Consider the following 23,896-nt stretch of genomic DNA (forward strand, 5'->3'; position numbering starts at 1 on the left):
TATTTGTGAAAATTGGCTTGATTTCATTCAAAACATGGAAAGAGTGCAATGACCAACTTAAGAAGAATTAACCCAGAAATGAGCAAGAAATGTATTAAAAGTGAAGAAAAATTACCTGAAAATTAGCCAAAAGGAAATAAATTAAAAGTAGAAGAAAATTGCTTTTTGTAGGACATGTGTTGCTGAGTTGCTCTTGCCTTTTTTCCCCCACGGGTTTAAAAGAAATCAAACCAATTTGCTCAGTGTTCAATGATTCAAATACTTTGAATACTGCAGCACAAGAAAAGTGATATCAATCCAGGTTTCAAAGGGCTAAACATTGACAGGCAATGACGAGAAACCAGACTGTGATGTTTGCACAATGTGCATACCTGGGAAAGTTTTCTTTCATGCATTCATTTAACAGTAGACAGTAACTACTACATAACGCTGCATACTACTACATGCATTTAAGCGTAAAGTCTGTGTCTTTTGTAGTTACTGAACATAATCTTTTTTAAGGTAGTAGTTCAAAATAATTGCTTAAAAATGCTGAAATTCAGAACAGCAAACAACAAGAAATAAGTTCATTTATTTAAATATAATATACATATATACATATATATACATACCAATAATAGGTGTTAGTTGAAAAGGTGTAAATGTATCATGTATTTGCAGATAGTAGTAGTACGCTACACAAAGCCTATGTTTACCAGACAGGGATTATGCAGGCCCATTGTGTTCCAAGCACAGCTGATTCTCTATCCTACTGTGTAAATAGGCCACGCTGCGTTAGGCCTGCTTCTTTTATAGTGGAACAGTAAGGCCCACATAACACCACACACACGCTACACACGGCACTGCATTACACCATACACACATCTCAGATGCTTTAAACTTTTACAAAAGATTTCATCTTAACAAGGACCAAAAAATAGAGCGAAGAACAAGAAATATTTTTCTGTAGCAGCTTTTGTACCTCGTTCACCAGGAGCACACAACTAACCACAGCTCTCTCCTGCAAGCCGGTCGCCATGGAAACACTCAATTCATACCACAAAGAAGTGTGTCCAAGTGTGCGGAGCGCCTTGACAAAGTGGAAAGCGCTCCTTCGGCCCCAAAGGGTTCCTGAGTGAAGTGATGTGATGTTATGTAATAGCAGGCGAGGGCAGACTGTTCTGCTTTAAATGGTCACTAATGTAAATACTCCTTTCAGTCCCGCCCATGTCTGCTCCTCCAGGAGCCCCTCCGCCTCCCCCACCCCCTCCTCCTCCTCCCATGGCCGGGCTCGGCCCCTCAGCAGCACCTCCTCCACCACCTCCACCTCCACTTATAGGTGAGACACCTCTGAGGCTGCTCCTGTCACCTCTGCGGCCGGTCGATGGATAATCAGCACGTCCGCCGTGATCTTCTTATGGTGGAGATGCACGAATCAGGGTGCTGGATGGATGTCTGTTTGTTTGTACACACTGCAAGCAGAAGTTTCTGATAGGTTCTCTGCAATCATGTCATCATGCCGGGCTGAAGTTTTGTGCAAAAAAGTTGGGCTGCCTACACAATGTCTACATTCCATTTCTGCAAGTTGAATAGTCAACAAAGTGCACTGAAAATCACCCATGAAAATGAAAAAATGAAAAATGAAACTTCATTTGGAATCTTTTTTATTCTGCAGTGTTTGGAGTTAAAGCTCTTGCAAAAACAAAAGATTTAAATGAACGCCTTTCCATGCTTTAGGACTGCAGGATATGCGTAAAGTTATATTTCAATTATTTTGACAGATATTGTGATTTGGAAATGAGCTGAGGTTTTAGTGCAGCTGGTAATTTTTCCATTTAATTATCACTGTCAAAAAAATAGAAATTACATTGGTGTGATTTTTGCTGGTGTCTGTATAAAACACCATGTTCCCATAAGTCTGGATTATGATTTGTAGGGTGTGACATTTCTGTGATTTCACAAACAAATGCTTCATTTGTAATGCTATGCTGTGATACATTTTACCTTTATCAAAAAATTGCAGTTCCTGCGGATTTGATGATGCACTTAATAACCATAATGCGATTTTGTTAACTTTTCATTTTAATTGTGTAGCCCCACTTTCTTTGCACCTTTTTGGTAACACTAGCATTTATTAGCTCTCTGAAACAGCTTGCTGATCTTGCAGTGTGAACAGACATTATATATGCTTCTATTTGGAGACAGGTTATATACTATGTGACAAAGTCTCTGGTATTTTTCCATCCAGTTCAGAAAAAATTTCCCCTTCCTCGGTGGTGGTGGTGGTGGTGGTGTTTCACTATTCTTTACTGATTTGCTATAATTGGCCGATAAAGAAGTCTCATATCACTTAAGGCCGTGCAAAAGTTAATAACTGCCTGCAGAAACTCTAAAATTGTTCATTTACATTTGACCTCGAGCTGCTGTTTATCTAGAAGGGCTGCACTGGCAGTAGCTGATAACTTTTACAACCTAAATTTAAGAATACAATTAAAGTCAGAATATGGGAAATATATATGTTAATACAAAGATATGAATTAAGTTTACCTTAAGGGCTTTGAGACTTCTTTTTGCAAAGGTATGGTAATGTTTCATTTGAGTTTTTTTAAAAACGTTTTACCAGAAAAAGGGATTGTGGTTAAAGCTGCATCAGGCAAAACATCTTTTATTCTGTCTTAAATTATGACTGCGGCTGTGACAAAGAAAATCATTTTGACAGTTCAGATTGTTTTGTGTGCACAAAGGCAGATGTGGAGCCGGTTGCACCAGTTCTTTTACTGAGCCTAAGCCCAGTTAAAATGTAAGTGTTTACCCTAAAAAATGTCTGCATCAGGAAATGAAAACTGTTTGCACCACACAAATAACCTCTTTCATAGAGATTATTCATCAGTCCACATTTACTTCCACTAACTGCCAAATGTAAATGTTACATAGCTAAAAGAATCAACTCACAAAGCTAAGTTAGTTAGTTATCTTGCTAATATATGAACTATTTAGATTTAGGAGTAAAAGAAGTAGTGGAATATGGTCAACATACAGTGTCTGACCTGACATTTTAATTAGAAATTGCTGTTTTGAATGATATGCATTTAAATTGCATTTCACAAAAATACACAATATACCTCAAATTACAAAATGTTGTTCCATAATCGTGGACTTTCAAGGTGGGGATGTGTCAAATTATGCCATGGGGCCCCTAAAAGCTTTACATTGGGAGACATATGGAAATCAGTCGATACATTTTGTTGAGCATCGCCGTCCCCGAAAATTGGCTCGTTTAACATTAGGTATTTGGTCTGATAACATTTGGAAAGTCTCGGTCCCAATAATCAAACCCGGTTAGAAATGTAGCAGAGATGAGCCTTTTTTTTAGCCAAGAAAGAAAACCAGTTCCTGTTTCTAAAATAAAAACCCAGTTTCATGTTAAGCCTTTTCACAAGTAGTTCAATGTGTGGCTTGTGTAATGGATACTGAGTTACAAAACAGTGAGCCAGCACTCAATTTTTAGACAGCTAGACTCACAGCTGATGTCACATAATATGATTTCTGCAAAAACCAAAACATTCAAAGAGCCATTTGATTTCTGCCTAAAACATTCAATATTGCCTAATGTAGCTTTAATTTTCGTGGGGGGGTTGACTCTGAATCACTGTAAGATACTGGTTTTGATTTACTGTCAGAGCTCTGCAAAGCTGCATCAACCACTCTGTGTGAATGTATGTTTGCGTGATGGCTGCTCGTATCTGATTGACCGCAGTAATCTTGATCAAGATGATCACTTGAAACATTCCAGTTTCATCCTCAGAGCATCAATGCACATTTTTCAGCTGTAATTACCTGCTGCTGACAATATGGAGACGTTTGTTTGCTCCTCTGAATCTTGACTTCCTCTGGTTCCACCCATCCCTATCTGAGAGCGCGGCCTCTCCTGAGAGACGTTATCTCGAAATGTGAAACAGGAAATACTCAAACAGAACAAAAGAAATCTTTCCTCTCAGTCTCACACACACACACACACACACACACACACACACACACACACTGCATCTTTAACCTTAAAATATATAAGCATATTTAATGTTGTAATAGGCTGCTGTACGTATATAGATTTGGTTATTCTTAGACAGCTGTTGTAGTGACATGTGCTAGCTCCTTGTGGTAGCTGATAGACGTTCATAATCACATCTTTGACAAGTGTGTAAAGACGTTATTTTCGCTGTCAGATCCGGTGAAACCTGAAGGATCCATCTGTTCTCTTCTCTTTGCTTACTGAGTCTTTTCTCATGCTTCGTTTCTAAGGAGGTGCAGGATTTATTCAGATGAACTCTCGGGACTCTTTGTTTCATTTTACGCTCATAAAATATCTCTGTATTATCAATTAACAATCTGTGTTGCTTCCCTAGCTCACCTGCTTCCTTAAATTGGTTATTGATTGTCTTTTCATAAGCTGTGGGGCTCTAATCAGTATTTAAAAGCTCACATTATCTTTTACGACCTTGATGATTCATGTTTTGGGTGCTTTTCTTCCCCCTCTCCCTCTTTCTGTCTCCTCTGTATAACCCCTCTCTGCCCCTCTTTGGTCCTTCCTCTCTTCCTTCCCTGTCTTTGGGTGTTTCTAGCGGTGGCCCCTGGGCCTGGTCTGGGCCCCGCTCCAGTGTCCCAGTTTGGAACCATCTCGCGGCAGATTTCGCGGCACAACCCCTCCAACTCCTCTGTCTCTATGGTTTCGGCCACGGGCACCTACCGTCGGGCACCGTCGGTCACTTCCCAGTTCTCCTTGCAGCAGCAGCAGCAACTACAGCAGCAGCAACTACAGCAACAGCAACAGCAGCAGCAACAGCCTCATATTAACGGAGGCACTCCTGGCTACGGCCAGAACTCAAGTAAGGCCTTTCTGTCTCCAGTCCCTGCCTGCTTTTTACATCCTGAACTGTCACTTAGCCACAAAATGTCACTTTTTTTCTAAAATCATGCACAGTCACAAACTAAAGCAAGCTAACCTTTGTAGCCACAGAGAAATATTTCATATTTGCAAGTGAGTCACTGCTGTCTGAAGGTCAAGATGCATTCTCGTCAGATTTGACTTTTTCTTTCAAGTTTTAATGCAGGTTCAGGCTTTTTATCTGATAGTGGGATGTGTCTAGTATTGATGCAGAATGCCTCGGATTCTACAGCAGAAACAAACCAGACGATCGATGCCTGCTAACAATGCAGAGACGCAGTTTTAGGCTTCGTTTAACGCATTGTCAGAGGTTATTCTGGAACCTAATTTAATGTACATCATCAAGTAGTGACTGTCTAAAATCTAGCCCCAATTCACACCTGTTATTAACATGTGATCAGTATCTGGATACCCTGTCTGTCTGCATGATTACATCTTATCCAGGAGCTGCTGCGTTTATTTAACCTTTAATGAACCAGAAAAACCTCTTCAGATTAAAAGTCTCTTTTTCAAGAGTTTCTTGGCCAGGACAGGCAGAAACATACGTTATAGACGGACAACAAAGAACAAAAATACACAATTAAAGTATACAACCCCAAAACAAACAATATAAAACACAAGAGAACAATAAAATCAGTCAACCTTTCAACTTGTAGGGAGGATTTGTTTTTCTTAACAATGTGGTCAAACTGTCTGGATTCACACCTGGCTGAGATCAGATCACAATGCGTGTCAGATCGCCTCCAGATGAGGCCAAGTCCAGTCACAGTGTGTTCGGTGTCTATTCACACCTGGCATCAACATGCTTTTATTTTGCCAGGTGGAAATGGTTTTCAAGCGACTCATCTCCACAAACCTGCTTTTCATTCACAGAAGTGGGCTTAATGTGCTTTTGCCTGTTGATCAGTACAAGTGTCACTAATTTGGGTCTGAAAAGTGTAAAATGAGACTTAGAAGTACCTTGTACATAACTTCAATAGATCTGAGGGCAGTTCAGGAAGCATGTGTGGGATTTTGGTTTAGGTTGTTGGACCTGTAGTGCAAACAGCGCCTCCTTCTGGCCATCAGCAGCCCTTACTTCTGTTACAGCCAAGAGTGAGAGCTGCCTGATTGTCAGAAAATCCGCAGTTCATCCCCTGACGCCATGTGAAATCTCACTTACGTCACTGAACTTTGTAACCTCTGTTTGTGATCTGTGGAGACGCTGCAGTTACAGAGAGTTGAATTAATTAATCTGCTCTTGTAGTTTTATTGTTAAAATGTTTTTTTTCTTCTAATTTGGAATTAATAAAGTTTCTGTGAGCAGACAGGTTAATTAATTTGACTTTAACTCTCAGTCTGTCACTGTTGCACATCACTCTGTTCTAGCAGACGTGTGTAGGGTTGCAATGGTATGAGATTAGTACCACAGTATTACTGAATTATTATCATTATCAGTCAGACAACTTTATTTTTTTGAGTAAAACACTTAAAATGTGTGTTCATAAATGTAGCACTTTAGAATTTAATTCAAATAAATTGGAAAACTTAAGTTGGAACAAATTAACTTGTATGGTTTTCTCAACTTAAAAACTTGAGTTCATAATCATGGTAATTAAGTATTTAATTACCATATTTGTGAACATTCATTTTTAGGTTTATTCATAAAAAGCTTTTCACATTATGTAAAAGAAATTTTAAAGTGATAATGTGCTATTACCATAATTATAAACACATTTTTTAAAGCGATTGCTAGTAAAAATTAAAATTTCTCCATATTATTTAAAAGGAATTTTAATGTGTGTAAAGGAGTGAAAACAGCAAATTAGATTTGGTTGAATAAACATTTTATTACTATAATGTAAACCTTAAAAAGTCTTCCTTTTGAAAATAACTCAAATTATGGAGAGATTTTCCATCCAGTTGCTTTTTTTCCAATATCGTAGAGAAGCAAACGTACACATTATGATAACCGTCAACTTTCATATCACGGCAAACCTTAAAACCCGATATATCGCTGCAACCCTACACATGTACAAGCTCACATATCTTGCAGTGTGTTTGTGTCTCTGCTGTGTGTCAGTTTTGTCCTTGCTTGGGATCGGGATGCGCTCTTAACTGTCTCCTGTTCATTCTTGGTAACTTATGGGATTTCTTCTATTTTCCTTCTGCCTTCTTGTCTCCTCTCTGCTGTGCTTTCAGTGTCTATCGCTCCTCCTCCTCCCCCCATGCCCCAGCTGACTCCACAGATACCTCTGACTGGCTTTGTGGCCAGGATGCAGGAGAGCAGTAAGTGACGAGGCTATACTTTCCTCCTTATCCGTGCCAATTTCCAGAACACCCAGCATGCATTGCGCTTGTTCATCCTCCTCCTCCTCTCATGTCTGCTGAGGACAATTAATACCTTCATTTCGCAGCAATGAACCATCCAATAATGTGTCTCACTGGAGTCCTGTCATGGTTAATGTAACTTTTTAAGTAGCTTTATGTGCAGATTTATTTCTTCAGCCATTAAACCACATTGTTACTGTTTCTTAGTAGTGATAGGGCCGTAATACATGTCTCCCTGTCTTGGCAGAAGTGTCTTTTTTAAAATATGTGCAGTAAAAGGGAACCGGCTGAGATTGTTGAGGCCGCCACCTACTGTTTTTAGAGGTTTACTGTCATGCAGGGGATTTTATCACGAACTGAAGTTTGATATTCATATGCTGAATGTAGCACTGCAGAGTTGAGCTGAGGTGAATGATAATGTTTAGGGGGGGAAGTGTCCAAGGTCTCTGCAAAACAGAACTGGGGACGATTGGACTCTTTGCTGCCCTCTGCTGGAGCAAAACCTGCAATACAGTCAAATATTACTTTTTAAACATTACTGTAGTTACTTTATATCTTGACAGACAGCAACTTAGGATTTCAATGGTGGATATTTGTTAAAAAGAAATTACACTTAGCAATTATAGTGTCAGAGAAAATGTGAAGTAATTGCCATATATGTTTTTTAGAGCTTTTTTTCTCTATGTGGATGCTGTCACACAAACATCTAACCCACTAAATAGCATGACACAGCATGTACTAACCATCAGATTATCAGTGCTCCAGCCTGCTTCTCCAAACTGGGGGTGCACCGACTGACATCCATTGTTTGTAAGACAATGACTATGGATAAGTACCTCATACAACCCCACTTCAAAAAATTCAAAACTATCCCCTCAAGTGATTCATGCCAAGTCCTAACAGTGATGCAGCCTGCTTGATGAATGTAATGTTCATATATCTGACATGCAAATGTACTTCTGCATGTCGAGCATTCGTTCTGCATGATTCAGCCGTCACCCTTTCCACCACCAGGCTCAGGGATCCTTGACTTTTTGGACGTGACAAAGAAAATCTCACCTTCTGTGTCTGTTTATCAGTTGCAGATACTCCTACTCCTCCTCCACCTCCACCTCCAGATGATATACCCATGTTTGACGACTCTCCTCCTCCTCCCCCACCTCCTCCAGTTGATTATGAGGAGGAGGATGCGGCTGTTGTGCAGTACAGCGACCCGTACGCTGATGGAGACCCACAGTGGGCCCCCAAGAACTACATTGAGAAAGGTTTAAGCACTAATCATTTTTTGATTAAGTCTCACATTGGATACTTGGGATGTCAAAGAATTATTATTTTTTCATTGCGATTGATTTCAGTAGTTGATCATGATTATTTGCATTTTTAATAATGTTTATAATTCCATCCTTTTGCATGTCAAAAAAGATATGAAATCCGTATTGACAAGGTGAGGCAATTTTTACTAGATTGACTCATGGGAACCCATAGAACCCAAATCATTCAGATATATTGACTCAAAATTTAGCCTAAATTTGGTGCATGATTTAGCCCCTTACCACAACATGGTAGCACCTGATTCCCTGGGTGTTCTAGTTTCATATGATGCCAGTATCATCACTGTACCTTTAAAACTCAGCCCAGTACAGCCTCTTAAAGACAGGAATATCAGCTAGATTTAAAAAGCAAAACAAAAACGTTCTATGTACAGATTTTAATGTGTCAACGCTGACAGCCCTACATGCTACTGATCCAAACAAATGTCTTTCCATCTGTTTTCAGTGGTGGCCATCTATGACTACTCCAAGGACAAGGACGATGAGTTGAGTTTCATGGAGGGGGCCATCATCTACGTCATCAAGAAGAACGACGACGGCTGGTTCGAGGGCGTCTCCAACGGCGTCACCGGACTGTTCCCTGGTAACTATGTGGAGTCGATCATGCACTACGCCGACTGAAGGGACCTCGCAGTAACAGTAAAGTCTATTTATTCAGTCATATCATAATCCACTGAGAGACTGACCGACCGCCGCAATCTTGACTCCCGAGACGCATCTAGACATAACTGTATGATTCCCTTTTGATATGACAGAATGTTCTTTCCCTTACTGATTGCAAATAAAATAAAAAGTAATATCTATTTAGTTTATTTTGGTGTCATATGGGCGGGTGGGGGACATTTATGGAATATGTAAAAAATAAAAAATTAAAGAATTGGACTGCTCACGCCGGTTGAACTCAAAGACGATAGTCAAACAGCTGAAGGATGTACGACATCATCTCGCCCAAACAAAAATCATGAGCGATTCAGAGCTGATCCTTTGTGAACAAGAAGTTTGATAGAACAAATTAAAATGTTACGGTCATGTAAGCACCTTCAGTCGAAGTGTTTGTACTGTCAGTTGTATATAATGTGAGCTGCAGCCACTCCGGTTTCTGTAATGTGAATTCAGTGAATGTCGATTATATGATAGTTTTCATTAGTGGCGCCCTCCTCGACTCCCATCGGGCTTGTTCATAAAATAAGATGGGCTGTTGATGATTTACAAATTTCTGAACTGTACATGGTATTTCAAAGACAAACGATTACTCCTGAAAATCAGTCTTGGCGTTAAAGCATGCAAAATTTAAAAAGATATAATGTAATCTTAAGTTTATTGCCATTATGCTTCCATTATGTTGTAAATGTATTCACCTTTTTAATTTTTGTTACACTGTTGAAATCACTAAACTTTTTAGACTCTGAAGTAAATTTCAGGCTTCCCCACAGTCTCACCCTCGAAATGCCTATTTGCATGTAAGGAATATTTCACCCACAAATGACCTTTTGTATATTAATTATCACCCTGTGTTGCGCTGAATTTGTGAAGATTTTCTCACACTCTTGATGAACTGAAGAAAATGAGGTCTGCTTTTAATAACACAACTAAAAACCTGAAATTATCTAGACATTGCTTAGAGGACCTGTCCAAATCAGTTGGACGAGACATTAAACATACTTTACGCTGCTAGCTCCCCAATACAAGGTCTGTGCCATGTGTGAATAGAGCAGGTAATTGTCCAGAAGATTCACAGCGAGCATGTGGGTGTGCTGATGACGTTTCTATCATGAGGCTTGAACAAAAACAAACTGAGGGAGAAGAGGAAGAGTCATTTACAAACAGTCGGTAACGGAAATGTCTAACTTGAGATATGACGAGATTCTTGGATTCTGTCAGTAAGGGCCAAATTAAAAATTTTCAGACATATTCAAGGAACAAAGTACGAACCAGTTTCATGGCCCTGGCGTGTTTCATGTAATTTCCTGCCTCCTACGGGCTTTACCAAAGCACCACCCCTCACCTTAACCAAACTGACTAAACTTAAACTTATTTTCAGTAGGTGAAAATGCTTCTGAGACACAGTCTCTTGTTGTGTGCTTCACGTGTGAAAGGGAAATTCTGGATTGGACCTGATTCTCGGGACATTGTCCGAAGTTTATATGAGAAAACAAAGTCTCATTTATCCAGATGCAAGCTCAGTACTTCTTAAAGACCCATTTTTGTTCAAACTTTGGTGTTTAAAACTGAACTTCTTTCAGTTCTTGAATCTTTGCATGCTTTCTTCAAAACCAGACTCTGTTGACAAAAACAGTAATTTTACCTCCCTGAACACAGCAGCTGCTGTTCTACCGCTGCCTCGATACATTTTAGTTTTATTGTAACTTTGGTGTTTTAAAGGGGTTAGTTTGAATTCACAAAAGTCACACAATAAAAAACAAAACAAAACTACAGATCAAGGCAGTGGTACACCAGCAGCTCCTGTGTTTAGCGAGGTAAAATTACTGTTTTTGTCAGTGGAGTCTGGCACATGTGTTTGGGAAGTACTGAGCATACGCCTGGATAAATGAGACTTGAATTATACTGCATGAGTTATGTGAGAGTTTGTGAACTGTTTTTAAGGGTGGACCCCTATGACTTTGATTCATCAAGAATTTTCACAGTTTTTTGGATTCTTTGTACACCGTACAGGCATGCGAGAAAAAGAAAGATTTCTTTGTGAATTTAATGTAACGCAGGGTGAGAAACTGATATACAAACAATCAATTGTGGGTTAAGTGTTCCTTTAAAATCATATAAATTAAATGGAGTTTACTTTTTTAAGCATTTGAATCTGTTTTGAAGCACGAGAACACATTCCACTTTTGGCTCATCAGCAAGCATTTTACGATCATGTCACATCACTGTTACTAACTTTATACTAATCCACATCAGTTCTGTAGGATCCGTTGGTAACTGGCAATAATTGACTATGCTTGTGGTAGACATCGGTGATAGCGTGCAGTGATAAGAAAGGCTGGAATCGCCGTGCCTGACACTGCCATGTGACAATTCAGATGTAACGTAGACCAACAAACAACTCTAATACCTCCTCAGCCTTTGCAAAGCAACAACAACTTGCTCTGGGTTCAAGGACCATGTTGAATGCTCTGAACATGAAATCCTCTGGGCTGCACGGGTGTACATATTTTAACTTCAGTAAAATCAGCCAATCACTATCAGCTGTCACTCAGGTCTAGGAGTCATCTTAATAACATTGTTTTTTTTCCTGTTGGCCCTCGAATGCACCACCTAACATGACCTAATTTTTAAGCATTTACCATTTCAGGATACTGCAGCTTATGCCTTGATATTTTGCCCGTTTGCTTTAGAAATTTCCAATAAAAAAAAGTATTCCAGCTCAATTTCATTGGTAGAAATATTGAAATCTCTCTCTGTCCGCCCTTCATTTGTACATATAATAATGTTGATTGAAAAATTAATGTACAGTCTTTTATAATAAACAATTCTATGTACAACATGTATGTGTGGTCACTTGGAAGGACGCAAAAAAGGAGCAAAGTCTTAAATAAAAAAAAGCATTATGTCGGTTTATTGAATACACAGTCATTGTTGATTTTAAGGCCTTTAGTTGTTGCATTAAATAAGTAACCTTTTTATATTTTTACAAGTCAAAAAGACATGACTGTTTGGCCTCTGAGATGTGGACGGATCTTTAAGTAAATAACACAGATCCAAACACACCACTGACAATGATTCACTTCCACTGCGTTTGGAATTACACTTTTTTTTTTGCAAAGACGCCACAGCTCAACACTAGCATGTACCGTCATTCAGTCGGCTAGTTTTAAGCATTGGAGGTTTTTGCAAATTACAGTACAGTACTTAATACAGTGAAGAGCTGGATTTGCAGTTTTTGGCATTGTCCATTATTTTAACTTTCTGATGTTTCCTTTTCCAAATCGTCACTGCTGATACCGAGTTGTGGGCGAGTTGCTTTTCCACAGGTAGCTGCCTGAAGTGAAGCCCGGCAGTAGAGGTTCACTTGTCTCTGGTAAGCACCATCTCAGTGAGCCTGATGAGGGCGTCTCTCTCTGCCGACGGCCTGAGCATACTGATCTGCCTGATGGCTTCTTGACAGTAGCGCTCGGCCAGGTATTTGGTCTGTTGCACGCCGTCGCTCTAAAAAACAACGAGAAGAAAGGGTTGCCAAATTATCTACTGAACACTCATTTTTTGTGCATGCAAAGATTTACTTCAGGGTTCCCACAGCGGTGAAATTACTGGCGGTGTTTGTATTTATTGGTACATATTGATTGACTATTTGAAACGGTCAATACAACAGCGTTTATATATACACACACACACACACACACACCCTGCTTCTCTCTCTCTCTCTCTCTCACTCACTCACGGTGCTCTCTTCTTGTCGCTTGTTTTATTTGATCCTGTTGCATTATTATGATAAAATATGAAAAAGTTTTGAGAATTTTGTAGTTAAAATGTGTGGGAACCCTGTGCTTCTCTTCCACAGTTTAACACACCCCTGATTGCATTGATAGAACATTTTGTGAATTTCAGCTCCTTGAGCAGACAGCACAGAGCTGTACTGTTAATCATGCAAATATGCACATCAGTCTGGGCATCAACAACCCCTCAACGAGCTACAAGCAATTTAAACTCGCCTCCTCCATCACCATTCGAGAGGCTTAGGTAATGTTTGAGTATTTTATTTTGGTCACAAAAAATGTATTTAATACAGCACAAACTTAATTTTTCATATCCCAAAATTACCATATAAATGTCTCATGTAGGAAACTGGTATTTTCAATGTATAGTTTAATTAGTATTTGTATCTGTAAGTATTTAAGATCTTTTAAGGCCTTACATTTAATGACTTTAACCTGTAGATTTTAATTTGTTTTAGAGTATGTGATATTGGTCATACCTGAAGGACGTACTGCCAGGCTCGATCTACGTCTCCTTTAGAGCTGAAGCGCCTCATGATCATCGCATGGAGCTCAGGAAACTACAGAAAGAAATCAAGGTAAAGACGTGACAATGATGCGTTGTAGTCACTTGATATAGATGCACAGTTTCTATGAAAAACGTGCGCATGAGACCAACTTAATGCTGATCTCACCTGTTGACAAGCGAACAGGACCGGTCCAGTGGCCAATCCCAGTTTGAGATCTGCAGCAGAGGGCTTCCCCAGGTGACTAGCTCCTGTTGTGAAGTCTAAAACATCGTCCACTAGCTGTAGCACAGAGAAAAAAAATCACAGAATAATTTAGACATAATTTAATTTTACACACCATTATGTTCTGGATAAAGTTTAGGAGGCTGGCATGCTTTAGCTGGTAATGGGTGAAATACCTGAAATGCGATGCCAACATTCTTCCCGTACTGGTATGCTATTTCATGAACTTCAGGATCAGAACTAACTAGGACGCACACCTTGAATCGAAGAGAAGAAACAGTCAACAAAAAATCATGAGTGTAGAAGCCGAGGCTTTTCTCCAACGCTGATATATTCATGTGGAAACAGAACGTACATACTGCTTTACAGCTGTTTGCGATAAGACTCGCCGTCTTCTTGAAGGTTTTCTCGAGGTAGTGTTTGAATCGTTCATTCTCGTTCTCTTTGGAGCCCAGCTGCATGAATTCACCTGGAAGTACAATCAATAGACAGTAGATCAGGGAGTTTGTCAGTAGATGTAAAAGCAGATTATGGGTTGTAAAATTTTGAGATTTAAAAACAGCTGTTGCTACAATTCACAGTTTCCAATGTGCTTAAAAAACAAGCTCAGTGCAGATTAAGATGCAACTTTAAAAAGGACTGTTGTCTCTTTGCACAATGTAATGTAAATTGCACAAAATTTGCACAGTAAATTCAAAAGGACTGCCTTCGTTTTTGGTCTAGGATGTAGTTCACGGCAGCTTTTTTTTTTTTTTTATCTCGGGATGCGACATATTTTTGTAAATCTAGGTCAAATGTAACACAGGGGCTACTTGATTGAAAATTTACGTCTGAGCCATAAATATCAAGTTTTTCACCAATTCTGATACGTCTGCAAAGTTTAATGAGTTTTCAGGCACATTCAGCCCCTCAAATATGTGATTCTTAAATTTTTTTTAAAAAAACTCCTCCAAGAGACAATGTCTACAGTGAATATTTTGGTCAAGTGCAGCAATAATCCACTTCATAGAGATGCAATTCACCTTTTAAGAAACGAGATGTAACCTTTACACTCACCTTAAACCTCCTCTTTTTACCTAATATTTCATAGCTGGCTAAATACTAACTTAGCAAGTTCTTCAAGGTTTTGGCATTCAGACCAAGGAGCGAAGGGTACTGATCGTGTAGGTATGAATGGCGAGTAACGCGACTGCTCCAGCTGCAGCTTTTCTGAGAGACCAGCTTATGTCACTAATGGTTATCCAAGAGATTGAGGTCATTATCAACATGATCAAAACACTATGTGCAAAAACTAACGCTAGATACTCAACAATATGTGCAAAGGCAACTGGAAAGTGACGAAACTAACTTAAGGATGAAAAAGCACTCTGATCGCTGATATTGGAGGCTGAGCTAACAGTAAACAGACGTGCAGTTTGTAGAATGGATGTATGTCACACTCCATGTTGCAAGTGTAGAATTACTGACTGACGCAGCAAAAATGGCATGAATAATTGAAGTGCTGTACCTCGCACCAGGTCCTCTATCACCTGGGAGAAGACTTTAACCACCGTGTTGTTACCGATGCGAGCCATGGCCATGGAGGCAGCCGAGATGATGAAATCTCCCGCCAAGATGGCCTGGAAGAGAGAAAACAAATTATATATAATCATATCCTTTAAAATGTAATGGCAAAGTAGTTGTAGAAAATATGAAGTTGAAGAAAAGGGGGAATGTTTATGAGCTTATTTTATTTCCCGAACCTTTTTTTCACCCCAAACTTCATTGATTGTTTTCTTCCCCCTCCGTTTATCGGATCCGTCTATGACGTCATCATGCACCAGACTGGCAGTGTGAATCATTTCTGTGATCATGGCTATGGCCCTCTGCCCCTGGATCAAATCTCTGCAAAAAGCAAAGACAGTTAAGAGATAAGAGGAAGTGAGATGAACTTTGGATTATATTTCATAAAATAATTCAAGAGTTACAACAGGGTGATGTGCACATTTAATCTTGCAACTGTATCATAGGTCACTCTGGATTAACAGTGGCAGAAAATGATAAAAACATAATATTCTGTTGAAATATGTTAATGTGGAGTGATTTAATTTACCCAGATCTGTTGCTGTGGATGTTGAGCGCCCGGGCCATTAGGATGACTATCATTGGTCGGATGGCTTTGCCCTTGCCATCAAAGTAGTAGTCAATTAGAGACTTCAGCTCTTCTCTGGATACAAACATCTCCTATGATGCAGAGCAATAACATTTTTTATTTCCATCATAATACGCTTGCCAAACAATCCCATGACAGTAGAAGTCTTCTGTTCATATTTGACCAACATCTTTTGGAGATGACAAAACTTGGGTCGCTCATTCTTTGTCTGTTACTGAACTGCGTCTGCAGCAAACTGTTCACCTTTGAGGAAAATTCTACATAGACACATAGCAAACACACTGACTCTCTGTGCTGAAAAATAAGTACCTTCTTGATGTCAACGTATAAATTAGTTAAATCTTTTTGGGCTAATGTGAAGGGGTCTTTCAGCTTTGCATCGCTGTGTGCGCTTTTTCTGCAGCAGCAAGATTGTATTGTGGGATTCAGCAACCGTGACTTGTGTCTGCAGAAAAAGAAAACAACAAACAGTGAAGCATAATTAGAAACACAGAAAATATGCACATAGTAATTAAAATGCATAAGTGGAATCTTTTAATTTTAACTGTTTACATCTTGATCACCGTGGTGCACCATACTGTTTGTTTTAGGGCCAATTTTATTTACAATATGTATGCTATTTACTCTTGGATCCTTGACTTGGATATGGAATAATATTGGCTAATATTAATTGTTTATTTGAATCTTGCATTGCTTGATGTTTAACCAACATCACTAGTGTGCTAAAAACTGGTGGTCTACGGTGGCCATTATAATAATATGCAAAGAATGCAGTAAATAGTTTGGAGTAAATAGTTTAGTAAAGATAACTCACCTGGTGAGACATGTTGTGAAGTTTAAAGTTTTGGAGTTTATCTGTGTTTGTAGTGCTGATGGCTGCCCCTGCAAGAACAAAAAGACATGATACCAGATGATTCAGACTTTGTATATTTAAATACTTTTAGGGCAACAAAGTAAGTATTTTTCCACAAGAATTTCATCACTGGCAGCTTTTAAGAGAGGTTTCAAAACAGAAAGATTTTAATGTTAGTAAATGTAATTTATAAAGAGAAGTTTTTGAAAAGTTAACTGCAATAATACAACATGAAAAATACAAATAATTAAAAAGAATATTTCGTTACAATACTTTGGTATTTTTTTCCTGGTTTACTCAAACACTTTTCCCCAAAGAATTTTTGTTACCTCCAACAAAATAAGGAGGGAAGGTGGCTGGAAGGGACGGAGGGATGAATGAGGAAATGGAAGGGAAGGAAAAACTTGATTTTTTAGATCCTTTCAGTTGCACAAAGGATATAATTTTATTCAAATGTAATTTATGCTAAATTTTTAAATAAATGCTGTTTTATTAACAGCATTCATTGTGCTTTTTATTTAATTCCTTAAGTACATTTGATAGAATAAAATAAATGTTGATACTTAAATGCCAGATGCTTTTACTCATGTAATACTCAAATGCATCATATGCTTTTTGGATTTTATCCAGTCATATTGTTAAATTGTGCTGTATATTCTTAACGTGTACATGTTTTACCATGGTGTGTACCTTTTTATGTTGATGTTGTTTGTCTTTAACCATTGTGGATACTGTAATTTTAAAAATTATTTTTGGATGCCTTCATCAGACGACGGACTACCAATACAGATTAGCTCCCCAGCTAAATCCTGGTGCGTTTACATTTGTTTAAATGTGCAATAATGTACATTGTCTCTTTTAAATAAATAAATTACAAACAGTTGACTTTAACTTCTGTCAGTCACACAAGACACTCAAGTAAGGCTTTCAGGTACTTTAACCACAACTATAAATACTAGCCTACATTAATAAATATAAAAAGCAACAATGAACAGCATACAATGTCTACAAACAAGTCAAGTGTTTAGACTGTAAAATACAAATAGTGCAAAAAAAAATCTGGAGTAACACGTGAGCCAATGAATGAATGAATGAATGAATGAATGACTTGGGTGTAAAAATAAAATACAAATCAATGAAAATTTGCTAAGACATTGGTCAGACTTGTGTGGACAGGTAGCCCAGTGAAGGACACGGTAATTACTGTGTAATAGCAGGAGAAGGTCTTGACCTTTAGGTGTGCCGTTCATAAGCGCAGCACGAGCCAACACGCCCTGCAACAAGTCCACATTTACCAAATTCTTGCAAAACACGTGACACTCTTGCGTAAGAAAAATACCTGTTAACGTTGCATCGCCGGGGTAAATTACACACAGTGAATCGATGCATCAAAATTGGCTAAAATGATTATAATCGTGTGGATCTGGCTGACAGTTTTGCGGTGACCTTCCCGGGTCTGACAGCGCTGCCTGTCCCGGCGGCTCCTGCGAGCAAACTCACCTCGTTCCCCGGTCCGGAGCTCCAGGATGTCCGCCCCACAGAGGACGTGGAAAACCACACGGATCTACCGTTAAAATGCCAAACAGTTTCAAATAAACTAGTGCCCATACAGTTTGCACTCCAGCGCCTGCATTGCCTCAACCACGGGCACGCCATGTTCCCCGATCACAGGCATCGGGGCCAGGTTATATATGTCACCGGAACCGGAAGTTAGTGCCCCGGCGACGGCTGATGATGAGCTGCGCGAGCATTAAATGGCTGAGAGCTAGAGACAAACTTTTAACGAATTATACCTATTTCATCACCAAACGTGCGGTTTTGGATGTAAATAACGACGGTATCTTTCTAAAATAAACATGCAAAACGTGTCTTCTTAAATGTCGCGCTGAAAAAAGTAACGTTACTTGATGCTAGCGCCGTAGCTAGGTTGCTGACAGCTAACTAGCTAGCTAGCTGTTAGCAACTTTGCTGTTTTAAAACTGTTGAATAAACTTGCTTTTTAAGTTACAGAGCGCGGTTTTAAAACAGTACGTTGAGTTTTAGTCGTGTATTTCTACCTTAAATCAATCAAACTGCCCGAATCGAGGGACTTTTTTTTCAACGTAAACTAGTTTCAAGCTTAACTTTCAAGTGTTGACATGAGACGCTTTTTGCTAGCAGTGCATGCTGCGAAAGTACAATTTTAGTTGCATTTGCTTTACGTGAGTATTTCTCTGCAATGCCACTTTAAAAGGATTTTGAAGTGCACTGCTGCTACATTAATTCGACAACTGTAATTACGTATTACTTTGCAGTTACAGATTTTACACACAGTTCATAGTAAACACATGTCTGTGCACAGACTAACGACCCGAGCAAAGCTAAAGTTGACACCAGAGCCTGTTTTGTTTGGAAAGTAGTTTGTGCATGCTGCGAAAGTACAATTTTAGATGCTTGTACTTTGCGTGAGTATTTCCATGCGACGTTACCTCACAATTTTATATTTTAGAGTGAATTGCTGCACGACCACTACTTCATTTATCCGGTGGCTTTAGTAACGCGTTACTGTGCCTCTGCAGATTTTATATACAAGACATGGTCAATACAGAATATATTTTGCCTTTGCATTGATTAACTACCCATATATAATACATAACCCTTGTTTAACCCTTTGAAACCTGGATCGACATCAGATTCCTTGTGCTGTGTTCAGACACCTCACACAAGCATTTAAACCTTTAAATCTGAGCAAATTGGTTTGATTTTTTTAAGCAATCAGCAACTTGGCATAAAATGTCCTGCAAATTACAAGAAAATATTAAAAGGTGATAAGAAAATATGCTTAGAAAACACATTAGGAATCATTAGAAATTTATTTTTAAAAATATTTCCAGAAAATTGTATTTGTAATTATTTTAATTATATATTCAAATTAAGTTACATAAAAATATAATACTATTTATTTTTTATTTTCTTAGTTTAGCACTTATTTTGGGTCATTTTCAAGTTTCGCTTTCTTTGTCATTTTTATTAATATATTGTCTTTTTAATGTTTGGGTCATTTCACTAAGTTGCTCATGTTTTAGAAAGAAACCAAGCCAATTTGTTCAGGTTTCAAAGGGTTAACTGGGAAGTCACATTGAGATTAAAAATGAGACCCAGTCAAGACAAGGGTCAAATAGCAGCATCAAGCACAAACAAGTATGTCAAAATACATAACTCAGTACAGTACACGATGAAGACAGCAATTTACAATTTGTTAATTAATTGAGGCAGCTGCAGTTAGACGTGAACGCTTCGTCTATTCTGAGTTTCAAACCAGACAAAGAGAAAAGGGTCTCATGTGTCAGCTTTGCCTGCGGGTCATTCCAGGAACAGGAACTGTAACAGCACAGACTTGTTTTGCCAGCCTCTGTTTGTGGGTAAAATGCTCTTTAAACTGAAGCCATTTGTGTGACCTAAGATAGTGAATGCTTATATGTTTACTTTTAATACTTAAAATAATGTTAGATTTTATAAAAGATAAAGTTTTATAAACTGTGCTAATACTGCTTTTGTTGAAGGATCCCCAGATGATGTGTGCATTTTTATTACCAGCTAGAAATAAAGTATTTACTTATTGTCCAATCTTGAACTTCATCAGTGCCTACAGTTATAATAAATATTCACAAATACAACTTTATTGGTATTGCACACTAACAACAAATAAAATAAACAAGGTCACAAATTGCTTCACAAAGTGCATGAAACAAAAACAATAATAAGAAAAAATAGTTACCATAATTGAAAATAATCTTAAAAGCAAAGAAATATGTGTGTATAGAGGCAAAACAGAACAAAATTAAATGAAAAACAAATCAGGAAAGTAAACAAAAGGGAAAATTATCGAGAAGAATCTTAAAGTCAGTTCAGAAATTAACTGGTAACATATTGATGAATGCGAGAATTGGGTATAACTACAATTTGTCGAGTTAAAGTTCGAGCAACAGCATTCTGCACTCATAAAAGCTGAGCTAAGATTTACTGAGGAATGTAAACAGTGTGATACTGTGATCAAGGCGTGAGAATACATAAGTATAAATATTGTAGAAGAAAACACAGCTGATTTAATTTTGGTAATATTTCTTAGGTGGAAATGGAAGGATTGTATGAAATTCTTGACATGTGGTTCAAAGTTTAGTTGAGAATCAAATGTGATGCCTAAATTTCTCATTGTATATTTAAAATTCATTAGCAGTGGTCCAATAAAAGGTTGTAATTTGCTTGCTAGGTTATAAAATCAGAAGCCATCCAGCCAGCTAGGTAACACTGAGGCAGCTGCTGTGTCTGCAACATGTGGAGCCCCGCCAAAGTGCTAGTCTTTGCTCTGGTAGCAGCATCCAGCTTCATATCTGTACATTTACTGGAGTTCTGCCAAAGTCCTGAGGGTGACTGTCACAGTCCTGACAATACGGCATCCAGCAGCCAGCTGTCACCACAAACCGTCAAATCCAGGTGGAACATTAGTGTTTCAAACCTTATAAAGGACCTGAATCAGTTCAGAGTGTCCTGCAAGAAGCTAATAGGTAAAAAAAAAAAAAAAAAAGTGATCTGTGTGTGTTTTTAGGTCAGAGTACAGAGAGTTTGTAGTGGTGTTGTTGCAATTCAATCTCGTCTGTTCTCTCTGCAGAAGCATTCCCAATCGATGAGGTTGATGGCAACTTTGCACGCTCCGTAAAGAACTGCATATTCTCCAAATCCACCCCAACTCCACTGAAAGGCCCGTTGAGACTTGGGGCAGCTTCTCAGGTGATGATACGACATCATTAGCAGCACCGCAGAGACTTTGCACAGAAATGTGAGGAGTTCATCTATATCTGAATTTGTCTTGACAGGATGTCATCGAGGGGATTTTAGATTTAGATTTGGCTGTAACCAGGTCAGATGACTTCCTGCGTTATGCCAGCGGTAGCAGACTGCTGGCAGGATCTGTCCCGCTTGCTCACAGATATGGAGGTCATCAGGTAATGATTAGTCTGTTCTCTGTTTGTTGTAGATTTATTGTCATGCATTCATTATGTAAAAAGTCTGCTTGCAACATATTAGCTGCCATAAACAGATCTTTTTTTCAACCGAAACAAAACATTGAATTTGCAATAAAAGAAGGTGTACACCATTTTTATTATTATTATTATTGTTATTATTGTTATTATTATTATTATTATTATTACATCACAGCTGTGGGCTAAGTTTAGTCACATGTTATTTTTTCCGACACATACATGGATTCTTATACAGGTTCTTTAATCAAAATATATAGACAGATTCTCTGTGTTGACAACATGACCGTTTCCCCAAAGTGTAACATTTAAATCTCTATTGCCTCCTGGTACCTGTCTGCAGTAAAGGTCATAAAGCCCCCCCCCCCATGTTAGTGAATGGGACATAGGCTGAACTAAAAACTCTAAGTACACAACAGTGTTTCTTAGACTGAAGGTAGCTGTCATCACCCTGATGTTAGTTCAAGTGTTTGTTTTATGATAAGTTTGGTTTTAATGAGTTATTCAATTCAACAAAAAGAGCATTTTCTGGCATGATTGACAGCTGCGATAGCCAATCCATGCACTCGCATTCAATGGGGCTGCTCACGATTGGTCGGATGGGTGTTTTAGCTGTTTTATATACAGTCTATGCCAGGAACATATATACATATATAATCTCAACAGATAATCCTCAAGTGAAGGCTAAAGTAAGCCAAAAACATGTTGACTAACTTCAGACAAAAAGAAAACTTGAAAGTATGTGTAAATTTTCCTTACCGGAATGATACTTGTGTAAATGTTAAACAGATCTGATCAAAGTATTTGACACAAACTGTGTTGTTGAATATCTGCTTCTCCATCAGTTTGGCTACTGGGCAGGTCAGCTGGGTGATGGTCGAGCACATTTCCTTGGTCAGTATACCAACAGGTAAGACTGTTTTTGAATAAGACTCCTTGTATTTTAAAAACTGTAAATTTAAAGTGCATCACAAGTTAAGGCTTTAACTTATATTTATTATAAAATGTTAAACAGGAAAGGAGAAGTGTGGGAACTGCAGCTTAAAGGCTCTGGGAAGACACCTTATTCAAGGTATGTTTTCACCATGCTACATTTGGCAAAACTGCATGTTGATACCAAATGTCAGCACGAGGATCTTCCTTAGACATTCAACACACATTTGAAAATGTCGATGCAGGTCAGGAGATGGTCGAGCTGTGATCCGCTCCTCTGTGAGGGAGTTTCTTTGCAGTGAGGCCATGCATTTCCTTGGTGTCCCAACCAGCAGGGCTGCCAGGTGAGAGGAGCAGGTGATGGGTGAAATGCAACAAGCAGGACTTACTCTGCTATGTGACTAATTCTAACAAAAAAACAATTATAATAAATGTCAAGGGATCTCTTAATATTTTGTATTGGACTCATAGAGTTTGTGCAGTTTCTACAGAATAACTGTCGATATGACTGTTAGGTAGACCATATAATTTATCTACACCAGATTCATCACAAAATTCAGTAATGACATATTTTAAAAGTCCCAAAATAATACAGAACTTGTAAGTAGTTAAATTTGTTTCCTCCACTTCCCATCGCGTTTTAAAGGGAAGATTGGAAGAAATTTGAATCTGTTATTGATCTGATCATTTTTTGCTCTGCTTTGTTTCAGTCTAATTGTGAGTGACGAGCCAGTGATGAGGGATCAGTTCTACAATGGCAATGTGAAGACAGAGAGAGGTAAAGTTATTCATGCAAAAATAGTTAAAACCTAGATTGTACTCATTATTATGAGTTTAATTTAAAGGTGGAGTCAAGGTGCCATCTTTGTAGTGTTTTAAACCTACATTCTTTTTAATGACCAGCAGGGGGAGACTCCACTGATTGAAAAATAAGTCAGATTGTATCGTCAGTAGTTTATTGATGTCTTCTTCAATACAACATGGTGCTCATTTTGTAAGATATGGACCTGTGTAGCGTAAATACACAAAAAAGCGGGGTATGTTTTTTTTTTTTATTTTAATATATACTTAATTTTTCTTTAGAACAAACATAACTAGCAGACTTCGAAGCGATATTCTGACAGCAAAAAGTGTCTGAACTACAATCGCTGACTGCAGCTTTAATTTTTCATCACATCACATGTTTTAATTGGAGC

General features: G+C 38.4%; 3 protein-coding genes across 7 annotated transcripts in view; 2 read left to right on the forward strand and 1 right to left on the reverse strand.

Moving 5' to 3' along the window:
* abi1a (abl interactor 1a) overlaps window positions 1-12,064 on the forward strand; it is a 57,650-nt gene extending 45,586 nt beyond the window's left edge. For 2 of the 5 annotated variants that reach the window (XM_042510297.2, XM_042510291.2), the window contains 5 exons: window positions 1,199-1,318; window positions 4,599-4,862; window positions 7,103-7,189; window positions 8,311-8,496; window positions 9,008-12,064. In XM_042510297.2, coding sequence (XP_042366231.1) covers window positions 1,199-1,318; window positions 4,599-4,862; window positions 7,103-7,189; window positions 8,311-8,496; window positions 9,008-9,183 — 833 coding nt within the window. In that variant the 3' untranslated portion in view covers window positions 9,184-12,064. The remainder of the gene's footprint in view (window positions 1-1,198; window positions 1,319-4,598; window positions 4,863-7,102; window positions 7,190-8,310; window positions 8,497-9,007) is intronic. The other 3 variants (XM_042510298.2, XM_042510293.2, XM_042510292.2) reach the window with 2 other exon arrangements.
* Window positions 12,065-12,108: 44 nt separating this feature from the next.
* On the reverse strand, window positions 12,109-18,541 carry pdss1 (prenyl (decaprenyl) diphosphate synthase, subunit 1). The gene is made up of 11 exons (XM_042510402.2): window positions 18,250-18,541; window positions 16,711-16,778; window positions 16,206-16,341; window positions 15,837-15,967; window positions 15,487-15,628; window positions 15,252-15,363; window positions 14,104-14,213; window positions 13,921-14,001; window positions 13,688-13,801; window positions 13,493-13,573; window positions 12,109-12,726 (listed from the first exon to the last, which is right to left on the reverse strand). The coding sequence occupies exons 1-11, from the start codon at window positions 18,403-18,405 to the stop codon at window positions 12,586-12,588; spliced, it is 1,272 nt and encodes a 423-aa protein (XP_042366336.2). The 5' UTR covers window positions 18,406-18,541; the 3' UTR covers window positions 12,109-12,585.
* An 80-nt stretch (window positions 18,542-18,621) lies between these two features.
* The window catches only part of LOC121960683 (uncharacterized), a 28,125-nt gene continuing 22,850 nt past the window's right edge, over window positions 18,622-23,896 (forward strand). The window contains exons 1-7 of the mRNA XM_042510491.2: window positions 18,622-21,293; window positions 21,398-21,516; window positions 21,603-21,731; window positions 22,613-22,677; window positions 22,783-22,839; window positions 22,946-23,044; window positions 23,411-23,478. Coding sequence (XP_042366425.2) covers window positions 21,062-21,293; window positions 21,398-21,516; window positions 21,603-21,731; window positions 22,613-22,677; window positions 22,783-22,839; window positions 22,946-23,044; window positions 23,411-23,478 — 769 coding nt within the window. The 5' untranslated portion in view covers window positions 18,622-21,061. The remainder of the gene's footprint in view (window positions 21,294-21,397; window positions 21,517-21,602; window positions 21,732-22,612; window positions 22,678-22,782; window positions 22,840-22,945; window positions 23,045-23,410; window positions 23,479-23,896) is intronic.

Source organism: Plectropomus leopardus, chromosome 21 (genome assembly GCF_026936395.1).
Source record: "Plectropomus leopardus strain MGB_pleo_1.0 chromosome 21, ASM2693639v1, whole genome shotgun sequence".
Taxonomy (NCBI): Eukaryota; Metazoa; Chordata; class Actinopteri; order Perciformes; family Serranidae; genus Plectropomus; species Plectropomus leopardus.

Coding starts and splice junctions, on each gene's coding strand:
- pdss1 (XM_042510402.2), bottom strand. CDS start 18,405: ATGGCGTGCCCGTGGTTGAGGCAATGCAGGCGCTGGAGTGCAAACTGT. Junction 15,364..15,486: donor AAGTTTGGGGTGAAAAAAAG/GTTCGGGAAATA, acceptor TCTCTCTTCCAG/GCCATCTTGGCGGGAGATTT. Junction 12,727..13,492: donor CCTGGCAGTACGTCCTTCAG/GTATGACCAATA, acceptor GTTGTTTTTTAG/AGCGACGGCGTGCAACAGAC.